The 19,820-nt window shown below is 35.4% G+C and overlaps 2 protein-coding genes across 2 annotated transcripts in view; one reads left to right on the forward strand and one right to left on the reverse strand.

The window, feature by feature from the left end:
- The first annotated feature begins 270 nt into the window (after positions 1-270).
- On the forward strand, positions 271-16,739 carry fam20a (FAM20A golgi associated secretory pathway pseudokinase). Its single transcript, XM_016513385.1, has 11 exons — positions 271-940; positions 4,036-4,229; positions 4,874-4,924; positions 9,253-9,331; positions 9,420-9,512; positions 11,088-11,203; positions 11,791-11,971; positions 12,330-12,439; positions 12,666-12,747; positions 14,350-14,409; positions 14,518-16,739. The coding sequence occupies exons 1-11, from the start codon at positions 594-596 to the stop codon at positions 14,783-14,785; spliced, it is 1,581 nt and encodes a 526-aa protein (XP_016368871.1). The 5' UTR covers positions 271-593; the 3' UTR covers positions 14,786-16,739.
- A 1,674-nt stretch (positions 16,740-18,413) lies between these two features.
- Positions 18,414-19,820, reverse strand: part of prkar1ab (protein kinase, cAMP-dependent, regulatory, type I, alpha (tissue specific extinguisher 1) b) — a 10,396-nt gene continuing 8,989 nt past the window's right edge. The window contains exon 11 of the mRNA XM_016513386.1: positions 18,414-19,502. Within this exon, the coding sequence (XP_016368872.1) occupies positions 19,330-19,502 (173 nt within the window). The 3' untranslated portion in view covers positions 18,414-19,329. The remainder of the gene's footprint in view (positions 19,503-19,820) is intronic.

Here is a 19,820-nt window from a genome sequence, read left to right on the forward strand (position 1 = left end):
AGTTGTCTGGGAAACTCCACCAGTGCTTCCCATCCACCTCACACAGCAGTGTGTTGTGCTGTTTCAATGAAACGTGCACATTTCACCAGCGAACGTTTGAGGCTGAGAAAAACCCAGGCCTTTTTATTTCCCGACTGAAAACACTCAGTTTGTGTGCGCTGGCACTCAGACCTGCTTTCCGACTCATTCCCTGCCTCTCCCTCTCTGTCTCTCTCCAGCATGTGTGTGTGTGTTTATCTGCGTGTGTGTTTTTTGATTGGAGGCTGTGTCTACATGGGAAGTGGGAAGGTGCAGCTGGAATGTTGCCCGAAGGCAAGGAAAGTGCACTGCTTCCACGCTCCAGTCCGAAGCAGCACAACGCAGAGAGAGAGAGCAAAGCAACTTGACTCACAAGGGCACTGCGCTGTCTGGGTCAGATGTGCGAGCTACTGTGAGGAGCAGCATGCAGCTGTGTTGAATGGAATAAGCGGGGAACCTAACGTTGGTCTGACTAGAAGTTGCAGGATTCGTCGATGAAGAAGCGGAGATCATTTTTCCAAACTTAGCCAGCTTGGAGGACATCTCAACCCAACTGGTCACTCCAGTCTGGCGACATGAGGAGGGACCGGCTGCTGGTGGCCGTCACTTTGGTCACACTCTTGGCGGCCGACATCCATTTCGTCCTGCTTCCCAGACTTAAAACCTGGTATCACCTGCCCAGAGAAAGCTGTGCATGCAGGGTCACCAATGGCAGCCTGGAGAACGGAGGTGCTACGACCATCCCGTGGACGACCAGCCAGAATTTCACGGTGGTTTCCACCGAGCGAGGTTCCAAGCTGGAGCGGCTGTTCAGACATCCGCTCTACAACATCCGTCTTCCAGAACTGGTGCCCGACGAACGGCTACTACAGGAAGAGGAGCTCATGAATTACTGCAAGAGGAAAGTGAGCCGCTGGGAGAGGTACTCAACTGTTTGGCTTCATCTTAAATAATGTGATGTCTTTATTAGCAGGAACGCACTCAGAGCAGAATGAATCACAGGGGAAACTGGGGCTAGTTGTCACTTTAAGTTGTTAAATCAGCTTCTGTATAGACACATACTTTAAAGTGTTGACTAGGAATAAGTGTTGAACATTTCCACCAGTACTTAACACACATTGACGATAGGGGGTAAGTTGTCACAATGGCAACCTGTTGTTTACTGACGAATTTTAGAAGAAGCTTTGTTAAAAAAAAAAAAAAAAAAGCTTAAATAAGCTTATTGTAGGTTATTTGAGTTTATTGTTATTAACAACCTCATTTGAGATCTGAGAAAAGACATCAGTCAGGACATTACTGACAGAGCCAGCAGATTAAAGAAGATCAAGTGACTCACAGTGTTTGTTTGCTTGCGTTTGGCCCAGCGGTGCACAGATCCGTGTGTGGTAATGCTCTGGATCGGGACACGTGGAATTGGCGTCTCATATCCTGGTGGCAGGTCACAGCGTGTGGTCACTGATGTCAGGGTCAAAGTACGACACCAAAGAACTACATTATAGTGGAAATCTGGGAATCTCACACAGTTTGATACTTTTTGCCATACTTCAGGATTATGTTAAAAGCACCTTAATGTGTTATTTATAAAAAAAAAATAATAATAAAATTTAAGTACCTTAAATGTGTTATTTATTTTAGTAGTATTATATTATGTTGTTTAAAAATGTATATATATATATATTTATGTATCTATGTATCTATATAGTCATATATAATCATTTTAATCATATTAATATAATAGAATTATATTATGCCTTGGTGTTTAAAAAAAAAAATTATATATCACATATATCATAATACAAAAAAATATAATATGATATTTATTTATTTATTTAAATAACTAAATATTAATTATTATGTGAATAAATAAAACAGTATTATTATTAAAACAACAAAAATAATGCAAAATTATAATATTTCTTTAAATAAATCTAAATTATATTAATTAATCTAATAGTATTATGTTATGCCTTTGTGTGTGTTTAAATAAAGCAAATTTATAATATATAATATATTAATAAATAACAATGAAAAATGATTGTTTTTCATTGAATATTTTTTGTATCTCGAGCTTGGCCACTATATTTTCTTCGTAAGGCCTTGCTGCAGAATCTTTGGCTTAAAAGAGCTTTTTATAGCAATGCTCATTCTTGCCGCCCCACGGAAATGGGATTTTCAGTTTAGTTTAGTAAGGAGTTGTTTTTTATGTTATATGTTGTGTTTTATAGGCAGTGGTGTAGACAAATCACTCTTTTAATTGTACTGGCCATGATGCCGTTCAGTTAAAGTGCAGCCAGGCCAATGGGCAACACGAGTGTCTCCCACATAATCAGAGGTTTGCCATAAACCACCCACGTTAATCAGGTCACACTAATCAAGACTTGGTTGTTTCAGAAGTTGTGGGTCCGTCAGTGCTCAGCATCTCTGATTGCTGATCATTTGGGGGTGAAAAACACCTAAAAAGTTTCCCTGCGCTGTATTTGTAAGCATAAACACACTGATGAGGCGTAATGTGAGTCTGGCTGTATGTACTGAGTCGGCGCAGTATGTGGAAGCACTGGTGACGTGTGGTAACTATGGAAGCAGAGAGAAGAGGATTCACATATATTTTCATGTGTGGGCTCCTGCTGGCTCTCTGCCACAGTAAACATTTCAAGAGTTTATATTTGCCTTTCAACTAATTTCTCTTTTCTCCATGATGTTGTTTCAAGCTGATGCTTGTAGAGGTCATGGTGACAATTTCTGAGGATCAACGGCAAATGTTTGCTCCAAAAAGGATCGATGATCTGTTACGTGGTGATTCTGTTTCTGCCAGGGACTCGATTCCATGATGCATAAAATGCACTGTATACACCAAATACAAAATAGATGTAAAAAATCAGCCAGATCCATACAAAATTAAATGTTAAAGGTTACACAAATAATAGTGGTTAAAAAATACTATATTATAGATTTATATTTTCCTAGTATCTAATGAGTAATTACAGCATTTTCTTGCATATTATAACCTCATTACCTGAATTTCATTGGAATTCCAAAAACTGAAATATCAATATTTTATTATAGTCCCGCCTTTTTTCTCATGTAATATCTTTTTATCTTATTTACTCTGAAAATATATCACATTACGGCAGTCAGTTGGGAATGTGTGAATGCCATTACTTGCTATGCCATTTAATTGATATAATAGTATTGTATTCCTTATAATTAAAATAAAGCAAAATTAAAATATTTATTTAAATATTAGTTATCATTATAATATGGATCTAGTGTCATTTTGTTTAAAAAAATAAAGTAAAATTGTAACATTTATTTAAATAAATATTGATTATTATTAATATAATACTATTATGTTATGCATATTATATTATATTCAATTACATTACATATACAGTATGTAGCCCCACCCTCATTTTTTCTCATTTATTATCTTTGATTAACTATCACAGTTACAGCAGTAAATTGGGAATGTGTGAATTATATTTCATGCAATGCTATTTGAATAATATAATAGTATTATATTATGCCTTTGTTTTAAAATTAAATACAAATAAAGCAAAATTATAATATTGATTATTTATAATTCTCTCTCTCTATATACTGTATATCTCTCTCTATATGTGTGTGTGTGTGTGTGCAGTTTATGGCTCGGTTCTAAAGTAATAGTAGAAAATAAAGTCTCTTTCTATGGGAGCCAAAAAACGCTGTTGGCAGAATGCTGAGGTTTTGGAATAGGATAACTTACATCTTAAAGGTTTCTACATGTCACAGGCGCATGCCAAGGGAAGTCATTATTTGAACACCTAATAATACCTATCTAGGTTAATGACTTAAAAGAGAGCTCACCAAATGTGTAATTTCTACTCGTTTCAATCCAAGTTTTTGTGCAGGAAAGTACCTCTCATTCATGTTTAAAGAGAAAAGATTTACATTTCTGAATCTGAATATTATATAATGACAGATAACATTTGTGTAAAAGCCCAAACGATCTTTAATGCCAGCTCTTGTTCTCCTGCACAGAATGAAAAAGTTCTACATCGAGGCGGCAGCAGCTTCAAACATCACTATACTCGATCATCCCGTGACCTTTGACCCGGAGGCCAGCTGGCTGCAGTTCCATCTAGGGATCAATCGATATGCGCTGTATTCACGAGACGACAGCAGCGTCGACAGACTCCTGCGGGACATGCAGACGGCCACCGTCATCAGCGCAGGTGATGCTATTAGATGTCAGAAGACTCGTTTCCACCGAGCGGTACGGTTCAGTACGGTACACAATTAATTCCGTTTCCATTGTCAGAAGTTGTGAATGGTGCAAAAATAGTGAACCGTACCATACCACTTTTTTGGGACCCTTCCGTTGGGGTACCTAGCACAGTAGTCCGGTACCTAAAGGGTGGAGCTAAACTCACTGCAGAACGTTGATTGGTTGACAGAAAATCTTCACTTGCATGTGCTACAAAGGGAATGACAACACAAGGGGAATGAAGCGTCTCCTTCACTCGTTCCACCGTGCTGCTCATGCGTGTTGGGTTTGTTTACATCAGTGTGCGCAAACACAAAAAACATAACAGTGTATTTTAGAATTTTATATTTTCACACACATACACACAGACAATGTTGCACTTTCTTCTTTGCGCGAGAATGACGTAGATCGCTACTTTCCGGCATACACCACGCCTATCAAGAAGGGTACTGTTGGCGGTGGAAACGCAAGCCGAATCAGGGTGTACCGTACCGTACCGTACCGCTTGGTGGAAACGAGGCTAGAGAGAAATAAATCCCAAATCTGATAAATGCTAATGCAGTATTTCTCATCTGGAGAAGCTGATGTGCAGTGTTTCATTGTGTCTGACAGATTTCACTCAGGATGAGAAAGCGTTGAAGGGTGCATGTGACTGCTCACAAGGTAAATGTATATTTTTAACACTATTGTTCTACCAAATTTTAACATTTTAGCTGAAAACAGTAACAAAACTTTCCAATGTGCATAAATGATAAGATACACTATTTTTTTTTACAAAATAAAAAATAAATATGATAGCCACTTCTGAGTAAGAACTTCTGGAAATGTAAATTATGACGAGATACCTTTTGCTTACGAAAAACATGCACTACTGTTCAAAAGTTTGGAGTCTGTAAGATTTATTTATTTTTTTTACAAATTAATACTGTGATTCAGCAAGGATGCATTAAAATTATTAAAAGTAACAGTACAGACATTTAAAATGACAAAAAAGATCTATTTCAAATAAATGCTGTTCTTTTGAACTTTCTATTCATCAAAGAATCCTGAAAAATAAAATGTATTCCAGTTTCCCCAAAAATATGAGGCAGTTTGAACATTGATAATAATCAGAAATGTTTCTTGAGCAGCAAATCAGCATATTAGAATGATTTCTGAAGATCATGTGACACTGAAGACTGAAAATTCAGCTTTGATCACAGAAATAAATTACATTTTAAAATGCATTCAAATAGAAAACAGTTATTTTAAATTGTAATAATATTCCACAATATTATTGTTTTTACTGAATTTTTGGTCAAATAAATGCAGCCTTGGTGAGCAGAAGAGACTTCTTTCAAAAACATAAAAAAATCTTACAGACCCCAAAGTTTTGAACAGTTGTGTAACTTTAACAACATTAAATATAATGGACAACAATATAGTATACAATATAAAAATGTATTAGCATAGTCTTGTTAAAAAATATAACCTATGTGAAATTCAATTAATTGCTTCTCAAAAACAGTATTTTACAATAAAATGTAATGTAAAACTGCATGTGCTGTCTTTTAATTTTTTCCCCCCTTTACGTTAAAGTTACGTAGAGTTGATCTAGTTTGAGTTCTGTAGCTTTGACGCTATTGAGTAAAACCAATATATATTGTAAGTAATGCTGAGCGGTTTGACCAAAAATCTGTATCATGTTTTTACCTGACTGCACGTTTATATGAATCAGAATGCATGAAACTGTTGCAGAACCACTGCATTTTAATCACGATCCAAACGAACATGCTACATATAGTATGAGCAGTTCTTGATGTAAATTAGATTGTATAATTTCAAAATTTAAAGCAAAAACAGAATGGTCTGACCTTAGCTTTGTGAAATAATGCTACATAAAACCAGGGCCGTCGTTAGTGGGGAAAAAGGTGGTGATGATTATAGGGGCCCACGGCTGTGGGGGGGAGGGGCCCCCGGCGATTTCAACCGACTGCCCGAGGCTAGCATGAAAGACGCTCAGGACAGTTAATAAGCCACTGCTGCGCGTCGTCGTGAAAGCTTATCATTTGCATGTGTTTTTAAGCCTTGTCATTTTAAACATTCAAGAGATTTTAAAGCATTCAAGCATAAGAAGAAGTGCAAGTACTCATGCATTGTTCGGTGCACACACAGAGAGCCGCGTCTCGCAGCCAATGATCATCGAATTGAGTTTTGTGTCTTCTTGCGCTTGAACAGACAAATACATGATACATGTCAAAATACCCGTCTTAGCGAGTATCCTCGAAAAACTGTTGGCTATGTCTTAAGTGAACGCAAACAGTTGTGTCAACAATCTGATGTGTATCGTTATATTAGAGCCATGCATTGTGTCTTAAAGTGACCGCGCCTAATTTACTTGCTGCTGTTGGCATCCATAACCTCTCAATTCAAGACGCTTTCTACATTGCTTAGCCACTTGTATACCATTTTTTTCAAAATTCATACCGTGTGCGTGATTCAAACCGGTTTACTGTTTGAACCGGTATATCGCCCAGCACTAATTGCAAGTCGGTGGTGTAGAGTAGAAAGCCACTAACAAAGGCCTAGTTTCAATGGCCGTGTTTTATAATGAATGGCCACTGGTTTAAGGTAGATGAGGCCATTTTATAAGCCTTTCAGAAACAAACAGCTGCCACTCACGAAAGTCTAGAGTAAACGTCTCTTAATGTCCACCAGCACCGTCCCATAACAGACAGTGATGCTAAAACCACACAACCGCATCTGGCCGCGAGCGCTTACACATGAACCAAATGCTATTGTTCGTTTCCCCATTTTAGCTCTTTTTGGCCTTATTGAATGTCTAATACAGTATAACTACAACGTTTTTATTGTTTGCCTTGAACTTTTGTGTTGTTTTTCTGTTTCGCTTATTACTCGTGTGTTATTTTGGAGCATGGTTGAGTTTGTGAACTATTGATATGATTGTGCTGGAAAGGAGCTAAATGAAGTTGGAGCGGTGCGGTTTAGGATTGCCGGCAGCCTGCCACGGCTTGCCAAACCCTCAGACAAAGCTAAAGGAACAGCACTGGTGGAGCGTTGTGTTCACCGCAAGCCCTGTTATGTAAAGATCCCTCTATAATTAAACTATTACAGCCGAAAGGTCGACTCTGGGGAGCAAAAAATAAGATCTCACAGTCCAAAAAGAGTCAAGTGTTAGAACAATCTCCTGACATTTTTAATCCTATTTTCCACCACAACACATTAAAAAAAGGAATGCGTTTCTTGGAAGTCATTATTCTGGATCATTTTGCATATAAATTAGAAACATATTGCATATATATAAAACTTACACACTTTTTTATTACTTTACTTCAAATATATAACTGAATATGTTTTAGAGAAAAATTATTATATCCATGAATAGTCATAATATTAATGATAATGTTAATATATAATCATTATTAATGATTTTCTAAATGATATCCAGTATAATAACTTGTATATTATTATATATACAACATTTAGAAACATTGTTTTATTATTTTACTTTAGTTATATATAACTGAATATGTTTTATTACAGAAAAATAAGTATTCTCTGTTAAAGTGCCCCTATTGTGCCATTTCGAATGTTGCCTTTCATGCGGTGTGTAATGTAGCTGTATGTGAATGCAAACAATCTGCAAAGTTAAAAACCCAAAAGTGCATGATAAATAAAGTTTTTCTCTCCCAAAAGAAAGAATTGTCGTTAGTAATTCGAATCCCTCCACGACACGAGGTTACACATTTGAATAATCACAATATTTCTTCCATGTTTTAATTGTAAATCCCCTTTTTTTGCCAAAAAATAAAATTAGTTTAATTTTCATTAATTAAAAGATAAATTAAATTAATGTGTTATGCCTTCATTCGATAACCAGAAAAATTTAAATACACAACGCAGAATTTCTAAATAAAAAAATACATTTCATGAGTCTATAAATAAAAGTAGTTTTTATGCATTCAAATAATTAGACATATTAAAACACAGAATTTGGTAACAATAAACAAGGTGAAAAAAATAGAACATTTCATAAGACCCTAAACATAATTTTTGTTAAACTTTTTAATAGATTTGATTTTGAATTGTATACGTTTCATTATTTAATTAGACGTGCTTTTGATTAATAAAATTTAATTTAACAATTTAAAAAGGAGTCCAGAAAAATTAAAATGAAAAAAAAAACAGAATCCAAAAAAATTTAAATTTGGAATAAAAAAAAAACGTATTTCATACGTAACATAACGTATTTCATAGGGCCCTAGCATAGTTATTTATTTATTGTGGTGATTTGAAGGTTGTGTCAAAAAGTTGTTGTTCTAATCTAGTAGATAAATAGCTGTATTCTGTACGTTTTTACTCGTGTATGATAATTTTCTTCCAAATACGATAATTTTGAGCTTCTGGTACGATACTTGGACATTTCCAATCTGGCAACACTGCCCGAGATTCACAAAACACTTGCTCTTGAAAGACGGCTCAGCACCCAGTTTATTTGGACCAGCTGGCTCCACTGAATCACATCCTGTAAGTATGATAAATAATGTTCAATTTTTCCATCGAGCGTTCAAAATACAGAACTATGGCAATCGGTGTATCGTTTCCGAAAGGAGGGGCTTAGAAAGACTGAATCTTTGAACTGCTTCGAACGAATCGTTTGAGAATCCTTGGAAAACGAGGTGATATTAAATGCATATTCTGAGACAACAAAAGTGTATTTTGACCTTGCATGCATGTAAACCTTTTGAAGGAGACTCCCAAAACAATATTAGGAACCTTAAAAATGACATAATAGGGCACTTTAAATGTGTTAACACAAAAACTGTTGTTAATTAATAGTCTTTTTACTAATAATTTCTTTCTTAATTCTTATTTTGACAGCACTAATATTTTCACAATACTATATATATATATATTTTTTTTTTTTAACCTGTACATTCATATTAAGAAGGAAATATAACTGTTTTCTTTTATTCTGACTGTCCAATCAGTGGTTAAACCAAGCGGTCTTCACCTGAAGTTGGCCCTAAAGCTCCAAGATTTTGGCAAAGCTATGTTTAAACCAATGAGGTATCACTTTTCTATTTAGATTTACATATTACTACACTTTGGTTTAGGTTTAGGTTGAACTGATAGAAATGGTCCTTTTTGATTTCAGACAGAAGAGACATGAAGAGACGCCGGAGAACTTCTTCTATTTTGTCGACTTTCAGAGACACAATGCTGAGATAGCAGCTTTCCACCTCGACAGGTGAGGCAGATGAACGTCGATTAGAGTCACACAGCGAATGCGACCGGATTGACAGACACACAGGAATGAATTATACAGTGAAGGATCTGATATGAGTAAACAGATGAAATCCCTCAGGCAGCACCTCAGTGGGATACTGTACATCATTGTTTAGGCCTGTTGAGACAGTGAGGTTCAGCATGATTACTCTCGCCAAAGCATATTTGGTGAGGTCTATTGTGGACGATTATATGGTGATGAAACCTTAGGGCAGACTGCAACAGACATCAAGGGAATTCACTAAAACAGAGGCTATAAAACGTCACTTATGATTTACTAGATTACAGACACAAAAACTCTTGTCAGCAATTTTCATGTTGATTTTCAAGTCCACAGCAATTTTCAAGTCCTTTTTTGAACATCTCATCCAGACTAGCACAGCAACATTACTTCATCCAATAGAGTGCAACAGTCGGGTTCTGGAAGTAAAAATCCCATTTATTTTTTCCACAGGGGAATTGATTTTTGAAGCTGTTAAAGACATACCTGTTTTGAGCTACAGGGTTGTAGATAGATTGTATATGCTTTTGTTGGAGTTGAGTTATTTCAGTTTGTTTCTTAAATAATCCTGTTGAGCATTAGAATTCTTGGTGAAAAACTACATTACCCATAATTCTTCCAATCAGAGAATCAAAACAGGCAAATCAATAGTTTTTTTTATATACAGGTGCATCTCAATAAATTAGAATGTCGTGGAAAAGTTCATTTATTTCAGTAATTCAACTCAAATTGTGAAACTCGTGTATTAAATAAATTCAGTGCACACTGTTTTAATTCATTATGTCATTCGCAATGCTTCATGGGATTGTAGTTCTTTCACAGTCAGTTATCAAAGCCAGTAAGTTCACAGTCTTGTACCTTTGTCGCTTGTTAGTTCATGGCTTATAACTCTTAAACAAAATCCCTATGGGAAAAATGAATCGGAAAAATACTAGAACCTAAAAAATGGGCGGGCTCTGTTGCATAGCATGAGTTTGGGGCGGGTCTAGTGGCACAGATGTTACGTACTTCAATAATGCTTTAATAATGTCATTGTATTGTTAGCTATCGTAAAACATGTTGATGAATCCTCATTTTTCTCACTGTAGAGGAGGTCAGTTTACAGGTCAGTTCAGTTTATTTGTGTAGCGCTTTTTACAATGCATATCATTTCCAAAGCAGCTGTACAAAGAACCCTGTCATTAGTGGTGTAAGCAAAGCCACTTGAGAAAAGGGTGTTTTCCTGCAAGTTATTCCTCATCTGAGCTTGATTAAACACTCAGCCAAACCTCTTCAGCTGAAGAAAAATGACTAGTCAAAAACACACTGAAGGAAAAGCAAACGTAGTTTGAATTGAAAATCCTCTAAGGGTCAAGTAAGATGCTACTGGATAAGCTGAAATCTGATAGAAATTCCTTTAGCAAACCTATTTAGATATTTTAGGATATCTCACTCAAAATATGATTTAAAGAGACTTCATTTGTCGAAAATCAGGTTGATAGTAAAGCTGACTTAGATGGCCATCCATGAATGTGTGAATATGTGGATTGTGTGCAGAGTGCTGGACTTCCGGAGAGTTCCACCCGTGGCGGGACGATTCATTAATGTGACGGGTGAGATTTTGTACATAACACACAATGAGGAACTGCGCAGTGTCTTCTTCAACTCTCCAGGTTTGCATTACTAGTCAAAACACATTTTTAACAAAATAAATATAACAAATGCTTCTGTTCAAAAGTTTGGGGTAAGTACGTTTTTTTTAAGAAATTATTATTTTTATTCAGAAAGGATGCATTAAATTTATCAAAAGTGTCAGTAAAGACATTTATAATGTTACAAAAGATTTCTAGTTTTTTTAACTTTACATTCATCAAAGAATCCTGAAAAGAAAAATGTATCACTGTTTCCACAAAAATATGAAGCAGCAAATCAGCATATTAGAATGATTTCTGAAGATCATGTGACACTGAAGACTGGAGTAATGATGCTGAAAATCCAGCTTTGATCACAGAAATAAATTACATTTTAAAATATATTGAAATAAAAAAATTTGCATTTCAAACTTTAATAATATATTACAATATCACAAAAATGTTACTGTATTTTTTCAAATCAAATTAATGCACTTTTGGTGAGCATACAAAACTAAAAATTCTAACCCCAAACATTTGAACAGTTCTGTCTGTTTATATGTATAATTTTGGGCCAGTTTTTATCAGAGAGTGAGTTGCTTTAAATGCTTTTCTTATTTCTTGACCAGCCAACAACACGTGTTTCTTTGCTAAGTGTTTATACGTGTGCAAGTCGGAGTATGCCGTGTGTGGTCATCCTGATCTGCTGGAGGGCTCCATGTCTGCTTATCTACCGGGCTTGAGCATCGCCCCGCGGATCTCCATCCCAAACCCCTGGATACGCGCCTACAGTTTCACCGGGAGAGAGGAGTACGCTCTGACTCTCATACGCACTAAATCACACTTCAGTTTTGAGTACAAAGAATGTTTCTTTTCTTTCTGGGACTTAATAAGAGCAGGAATGTGTTTTAAGAAAGTAAAAAGAGTCCGTTTAGATTCAGTTTAACTTGATTTATACAGAAAATAAAACAGTATTCCGGTCCGATCAACATTTGTTGTTTTATGAAGTGTAGAATGTCCTTATTTGGATTTGAGAAATCCAGCTCTTGATACAGACCATGGCTAAGAAACAAAAATGTTTGTCATGCTCACAAAAGGGTCTAAAGTTCAGTAATGTTCAGATGTGTCCAACAGCTTGAAGCAATTAACTTCTTCTCTTTCTTCTCAGGTGGGAGGTCAATCCGTTATACTGTGATAATGTCAAAAAACTTTATCCCTACAACTCTGGGAACAGACTGCTCAACATTATTGACATGGCAATATTTGACTTCCTTACAGGCATGTAAACGCTTTCCATATCGACACTTAATGTAATTAATTTTGTCAAAACTTCACGTAAAACGTACATGAAACAATTTTTCATACCTGATGATCAAAGTAGGGTGTTGATGGTTGGTTTCGCACTAAAATAAGCATCACACTGACAATAAGGAAACTTTAAATCCAGAGTTACATAAGCCAGTGTACTGACCTTAAAGGAAAAAATGTCTCTTTCATGTTTTAGGAAACATGGACAGGCACCACTATGAAATTTTCACCAAGTTTGGAGACGATGGCTTCCTGCTCCACTTAGACAATGCCAGAGGGTATGTTCTCATCTGTAAACTTTTGGGGTCGTTAACACTGAACGCATTTTTGCAATGCACTGCTTTTTCATTGTTTTTGGCCATTGCACTCGCGTCTTTTGCAGTGTCTTGTGCAATACATGGTGTTCAATAAACACAGCACTCAAGTCAAAAGTTCAGCTTTTAAAACGTGTCTCTAGACCTTTCGTTTCTGTTTCATTCCACTGCCTTGCATCTCGCATTTTTAAATGAAAAAAAACATGTTATGTGTGACTAGCCCCTTTCACTGTTTATCAGAGTGGTTATGAAAGTTACAATTTTTGATATAAGAAAAAATACAATGCTTTGGTAAATCATGACATAAATTTAGAAATTATGACAAAAAGTCAATTATGAGATAAAAAGCTGAAATTGACAAAAAAAAATTGAAATTATGAGAGAAAAGGTTGAAATCATGACAAAAAGTCGAGATAAAAGTTGAAATTGACAAAAAGTCAAAATTATAAGATAAAAGTCAGTTATAAGATAAAGTCAACATTATGATAAATGTTCAAATTATGAGATAAAGTCATAATTGAGATTAAAGTCAAAATGGACAAAAAAGTTAAAATGATAAGATATAAGGTCGAAATCATGGAAAAAAGTCAGAGATAAAAAGTTGAAATTGATGAGATACAAAGTCATAATCATGACATAAGTCAAAATTATCACGTAAGTCAAAATTGAGAAGTTAAAAGAGTGGTTATGAAAGCTCATTTCTGATATAAGAAAAAATATAATGCTTTGGTAAATCATGACATAAAATTTGAAATTATGACAAAAAGTCAATTATGAGATAAAAAGTTGAAATTGACAAAAAAAAATTTGAAATGAGAGAAAAGTCGAAACTAACAAAAAAAGTCACAATTATGAGATAAAAGGTTGAAATCATGACAAAAAGTCGAGATAAAAGTTGAAATTGACAAAAAGTCAAAATTATAAGATAAAAGTCAGTTATAAGATAAAGTCAACATTATGATAAATGTTCAAATTATGAGATAAAGTCATAATTGAGATTAAAGTCAAAATGGACAAAAAAGTTAAAATGATAAGATATAAGGTCGAAATCATGGAAAAAAGTCAGAGATAAAAAGTTGAAATTGATGAGATACAAAGTCATAATCATGACATAAGTCAAAATAATCACGTAAGTCAAAATTGAGAAGTTAAAATGTGACAAAATGTCAAAATTATGACAAAAATATGAGAAAAATATCTATATGAGATAAAAAGTCAACATTATGAAAAAAAGTCTAAATGTATTTAGTAGGTCATAATTGAGATAAAAAGTCGACATTTTGACAGTCAAAATTATGAGATAAAGTGGAAATGATCACATAAAAATCGAAATATGAGATAAGAAGTAGAATTTTAGGTCATAATTATGACTTTGTGTCATAATTTTGTCTGTTATGATTATGACATATTATTAGATAGACACATATTAGATATTAGTATCTAAAAATGTAAGTTTTTGTCATAATTTGGATTTTTTTATCTCCTATTTATGATTTACGAAAGCATGATTTATTTATTTTTATTATATGGACAAAACGGGCTTCTTCATCCTCTTGTTTACTGCAGATTTGGCCGGCATTCCGACGATGAGATGTCCATTCTTGCTCCATTGACCCAATGTTGCATGTAAGAATCTTTCTGAAATATTTATTAAATTATATGATTCTGAAGTTCATTTACGAACAGTTGTATGAGACATACAGTCTTACTCACAAAACGCATGGCCTCTCGCAGGATCAAGCGTTCCACGCTATTTAGACTGAAGCTTTTGGCGAAGTCCGAGTACCGCCTGAGCGACGTCATGAGGGAATCCCTCTCCAGAGACCCTCTCTCGCCAGTTCTGACTGAGGACCACCTGCAGGCCTTGGACCGCCGGCTCGGCCATGTGCTCAGGACAGTAGGGAAGTGTGTGAAGAAGCTGGGAGAACCACAAGTGGTGATCAGAGATTTTGTAGAGTCATCCAGAGTAACTACAAGCCACCCAGGAGGAAATAACAGGTGACGGAACGAGAAGAGCGAGGGTTTGAGGAGATATCAGCAATCCACTGAAGTGACGTTATGATAACTTCCAGACTAAGCCACTGAACTAAATCCAAAATCATGGCATCTAAGGACACCAGGAGGAAAAATTATTCATATTTCCGATTGGTGAAAAAGGGCTGTGTGATATTACTAAGTCTTAACTGTCAAAATTATGAGATACAGTCATAATTATGAATTTAACAAAATTTCACCAATTAAAATTAAGAGATAAAGGCCACAGAGATAAAAAGGTTGAAATTATGACTTATAATTATGAGACAATCAAAATTATGAGATAATTAAGTAATTATCGAGATGAAGAGCTCTGAAATTGTCAAGAAATGTAAATTATGAGATAAAAGTTGAAATGATCATGAAACATTTAAAATGAGATAAAACGTCAATTCTAAAAAGTACAATTTTTGTCACGATGACTTAGTATCTCAATGTCAATATATAACTATATATAATACAACTACAAAAGTATGTAATTTTAACTCATAATGTTGACCGTTTATCTCATATTTATGATTTTATCCTAATTATGATTGGCTAAAAAGGGCTGTCTGATATTACTAAACAAATCTTAATTGTCAAAAGTGACAAAAAGTCAAAATTATGAGATACAAAGTCATAATTATAACAGCCAAAATGATCACATAAATAGAAATTATGAGATAAGCCAGAGAGATCAAAAGTTGAAATTATGACTTATAAATATGATAGTCAAAAATGTCAAAATTATGAGATAAGTCATTATTGACACAAAAATGTCCAAATGATCATAAACCAGTGAAACAAAAAAGTCAATTCCAAAAAAAAAAGAAATTTTCAATTATGACTTTTTGTCAATTTTGACTGTCATGATGAATATCTCATAATTCCAACATTCTATCTCATAAGTATCACTTTTTACCTCATCATTTCAACTTCTTATCTTATAATTTGGACCTTTTATCTCATGTTTATGACTTTGTATCATAATTATGCTAAAAAGAGGCCATGTAATATTACTTCAAAAAGCTCCCTAACAAAAGCTGCCGACAGCTCTAAAATCCCAGAGCCAGACAGATGCAGCAGCATTCAGATCTACAGATCTCCTTACATCAGCAAACACACCATTCATGTGGTGCTTTAACTGCACAGCAAGAAGCATTTCCTCTGATTATCCGTTCCCTTTCTGTCCATTTTTATACAAACAACTATTAGTGGCGGCTGAGCTGGTGATGTAGCACACAAACAGGCCACATCACCAGAGAAACTCTGCGGTAGGTTGCGAGACAGATTTCTGACTTTCCAGACGGATCCTAAGCGTGTAATCCTCAGCGGTCTCATCTGGTTGTACTTCACAGGCTGTCAAGTGGGATCTTTGAAAAGCGTTGTTGCAACTTGTGGTTCACCACTCTGTTGCAGTATTGTATTGCAAGTTGAAGCTATAGCTTAAATTCGTCATCATTAGTGTCTCAGCTAGCAGAAATAAATTTGGGTTCACCAAATCCAGATCAAATGCTCAAAATGTTAATTTCTGAATTGGTGGTGGTGGATAAACATAATCTGAAAAACTGTAAATCAAATCCCGGTCAACTATTCATTACTGTTTGTCACATTCTCACATTGCCTCATTAAAATGACAAAATATTTGCATACTTTCTGATTCAGTCCAGTTCCTGACTGCCAGCTGACAGAAAGCCTTGTGTGACGTGTGTAAAAACTTGTATTATCTTTTAACACATTTGAGTATAATAAAACTGAAATTTAAGCATAAAAACATGATCTGATTTTAGCACTCAAGCAGCCATGACTTGTCTAAGAACATGACATGTAAAAAAATTAAAATTCAGTTAATTCAGTCCCATCTGTTGGATGAGAACAGATTCAGCAAATGCCACACAGCATACAAACCAAGGATATCTGAAATTATAATTCAACGGAAATAAACATCTTACTGACCACAAACTTTTGAATGTGTACAACAAAGCACATTGCATGTAATATATCCCACAATGCAGTGTACTCAAGTGGACCTTCCTTTTCTGTGACAAATAAACCGGAAATAAAGCTCATTTGAATCAAACTGCCAAAAATGAATATATTTTAACACAAAATTAAAATAATTCGATCAAATCATTTATTTATGTATATATGTACTGGACAGCACTCATATGCCACATGATCATGACAACCATGTAATGTAACATACTGCTGTTTGAGATTATTTATTTGTTGCATAATGCCTACAAGTTTGACTTACTATTAAAATTATAAATATATATATATATATATATATATATATATATAGTAATAATTCCATTCTGAACGGTCAGATTTTTTTCTCGGTTGAACGCTGCCCCTTGTATATTTATGACAACTTGTAAGAAATTTGAGCATTTGCTTGGAAAGAAAGTCTTCTGCTGCATTTGATGGTTCAATAACAACCTTTTTATTGCTTAAACTGCCATTTGGGTGATCTATACCAAAAAGATTATTTTCTGCGCAAAACTCACTGGAAATCAGACTACACATCTGGGTAACATTGACAAATAAAACGTGTTTGAAGGTGCAGCTCTATTCATGTTTATTCATCAGTCATTCTGCCCATTCACACAGACACAAGCGTCACTGCCGTGAAGATGGGTGTGTGTGAGATTCTGGCCCTATTATTTCAGGGGAAATGAACCTAATAAATGTGACGAAGATGCCAAGATAAAGCTGAAAGAATCTGAAAAACCTTTCTGTTGCACACCATTTTAATACGCATTTCTCAAAAACTAAAACAAGGAACAATGAGACTTGTTATCTAAATAAAGAGAATCAAACATTGATCGCTTTGGATTGTTTAACAGCAAAACAGAATATGGACATGTAAACATCAAATCACCAATGTTCATTTTAACTTAAAGAACTCCTTGTGGAGTTTTTATAAAAACGTATCAAAAGATATTGACGTCATTCATGATGTTGTAAGCAGAAAGAATTTCATTTTCTGCTTTATGACTGTTTTTGTGAGCCTCTGTTTTCAAACAGTACCACTAGAAACCAGAGACCTCGGCGTGGACGTTAAAACCTCCGTTTATAATCGTTTCAGTCTTTTATTTCGACATTAAAACTGCTACAAGCCAGTTTAAAGGAATAGTTCTCCCAAAAATTTGCTGAAAATGTATTCACCCTCAGGCCATTCAAGATGTAGATGAGTTCGTTTCTTCATCAGATTTGGAGAAATGTAGCATTGCATCAGTGTCTCAGCAATGGATGCTCTGCAGTGAATGGGTGCCGTCAGAATGAGAGTCCAAACAGCTGATAAAAACATCACAATAATCCACAAGTAATCCACACCACTCCAGTCCATCACTTAACATCTTGAGAAGCCAAAAGCTGCGGGTTTGTAAGAAACAAATAGACTCTCATTCTGACGGCACCCATTCACTGCAGAGGATCCTTTGGTGAGCAAGTGATGCAATGCTACATTTCTCCAAATCTGATGAAGAAACAAAATCATCCACATCTTGTCTGACCTGAGAATGAGTAAATTTTCAGAAAAAAATTCATTTTTGGGTGCACTATTCCTTAAAAAAATAGCCACAGAAACACTTGAAATTATGACATGCGACTAAATATGCCACTGTGCACCGTTGTGGAAAAATAAGCTTATTAAAAAATAAAACTGGTATTTCTCGGCATATACTGACAAAAAGGTAAATACTGAAACATTCGGACTGAAAGCTCATTCGGTGACGGCGCACATGCGGGAACACACAAATACAATTTTTATCACGCTGTCAAATATCTGTCACGCTCACCTCTAGAAGCTAAATTCAAGTCAAGACGTGAGGCTCTGTCCAACGTTTGGCACTGGCATCGTAACAGAACAGAAACTACTATGGGTTTGAGGAGATATCAGCTTAAAAATCAGTTTTAAAAATCAGTCAGCCAGTTTCTCTTACAATAAACCCTAAACGTTTAGATACTGCACAGGAACGGCCTCACTAGTTACTACAGTAAGCAACTGAAACACAAATAGTGAGAGTGTGTGCTGGAATGATGAGAAGAAATAAAACCGCATGTATGTTCATGTTCCTGACTGCTTTTTCTCCGTGTAGCTTTGATAGAGGAGGGAAATGAGGCAGTAAGACTTAACGAATATAATCAGTACAGCCAAACATCACTCGTCTGTCTTACTCTGTTACATATGTAGTCAGTTCACCTTATAAAACTAGGAATTTAAAACGGTTTTAGAATAACTCTACTATAAATATATTTATGTTGTTTTCATTTACTGCTTGGAATTAAAGGTAAAAACACTGCAGAGTAAAGGCTGTGATTTGATTGGAGGAACGTACGTTTGATTGTCTGGCCTTTCATTTGGCTCTGAATGTCCGACGATGAAAGCGGCTGCTAAAGCTCTCGCCTGACGTGACAGTCACATGGGAAGCACTTAATGAAGCAGTAATGAGCCTGGGAACGCTTAAATGAGAAGCTAAATGGTGAGGTGGACCCTGCGGTATAGGTTTTTAGGGGAGGGGCGTCTCAGACGGAGAGCGACACGAAGCTGTTGTACTGTTGGATGTTGCGTTTGAGGATGTCTGAACATGGTCCCAGCACACGCTCGAAACGCGGCCTGTCCAGCTTGACGCATTTGAGCGGCCCGCGCGCCACCACGGTAGCTGCACGGGGTCGGTTCATCAGCAGAGCGATCTCGCCTAGTGAGAGCAAAGAAACACAAAGATTTTATTTTTATACTTAATTAACTGCACTAATTAAGTATAATAATTACTTAAAAAAAAGAGAATTGCAAATTCTTGGTCTAACAATTCTGCGAGATATAAACAGTCAGAATTGTGAAATATAAACTCACAATTTTAGTAGTCACATTTTTATTTTATTTTTCTATGGTGAAAACAAAAAACTGAATTGCAAAATTCAGTGAACTCAAAAAAAAAAAAAAAAAAAAGGAAGATTTTACCTATTTTAGTTTTTTTCCTAAGAGATATGGCTAAGCAGGTGTCACTTGTGGGTGA

This window comes from Sinocyclocheilus rhinocerous, unplaced genomic scaffold, assembly GCF_001515625.1.
Source record: "Sinocyclocheilus rhinocerous isolate Xijiao unplaced genomic scaffold, SAMN03320098_v1.1 scaffold24, whole genome shotgun sequence".
NCBI classification, from domain to species: Eukaryota; Metazoa; Chordata; class Actinopteri; order Cypriniformes; family Cyprinidae; genus Sinocyclocheilus; species Sinocyclocheilus rhinocerous.

Coding starts and splice junctions, on each gene's coding strand:
- fam20a (XM_016513385.1), top strand. CDS start 594: ATGAGGAGGGACCGGCTGCTGGTGGCCGTCACTTTGGTCACACTCTTG. Junction 941..4,035: donor AAAGTGAGCCGCTGGGAGAG/GTACTCAACTGT, acceptor TCTCCTGCACAG/AATGAAAAAGTTCTACATCG. Junction 4,230..4,873: donor GGCCACCGTCATCAGCGCAG/GTGATGCTATTA, acceptor TGTGTCTGACAG/ATTTCACTCAGGATGAGAAA.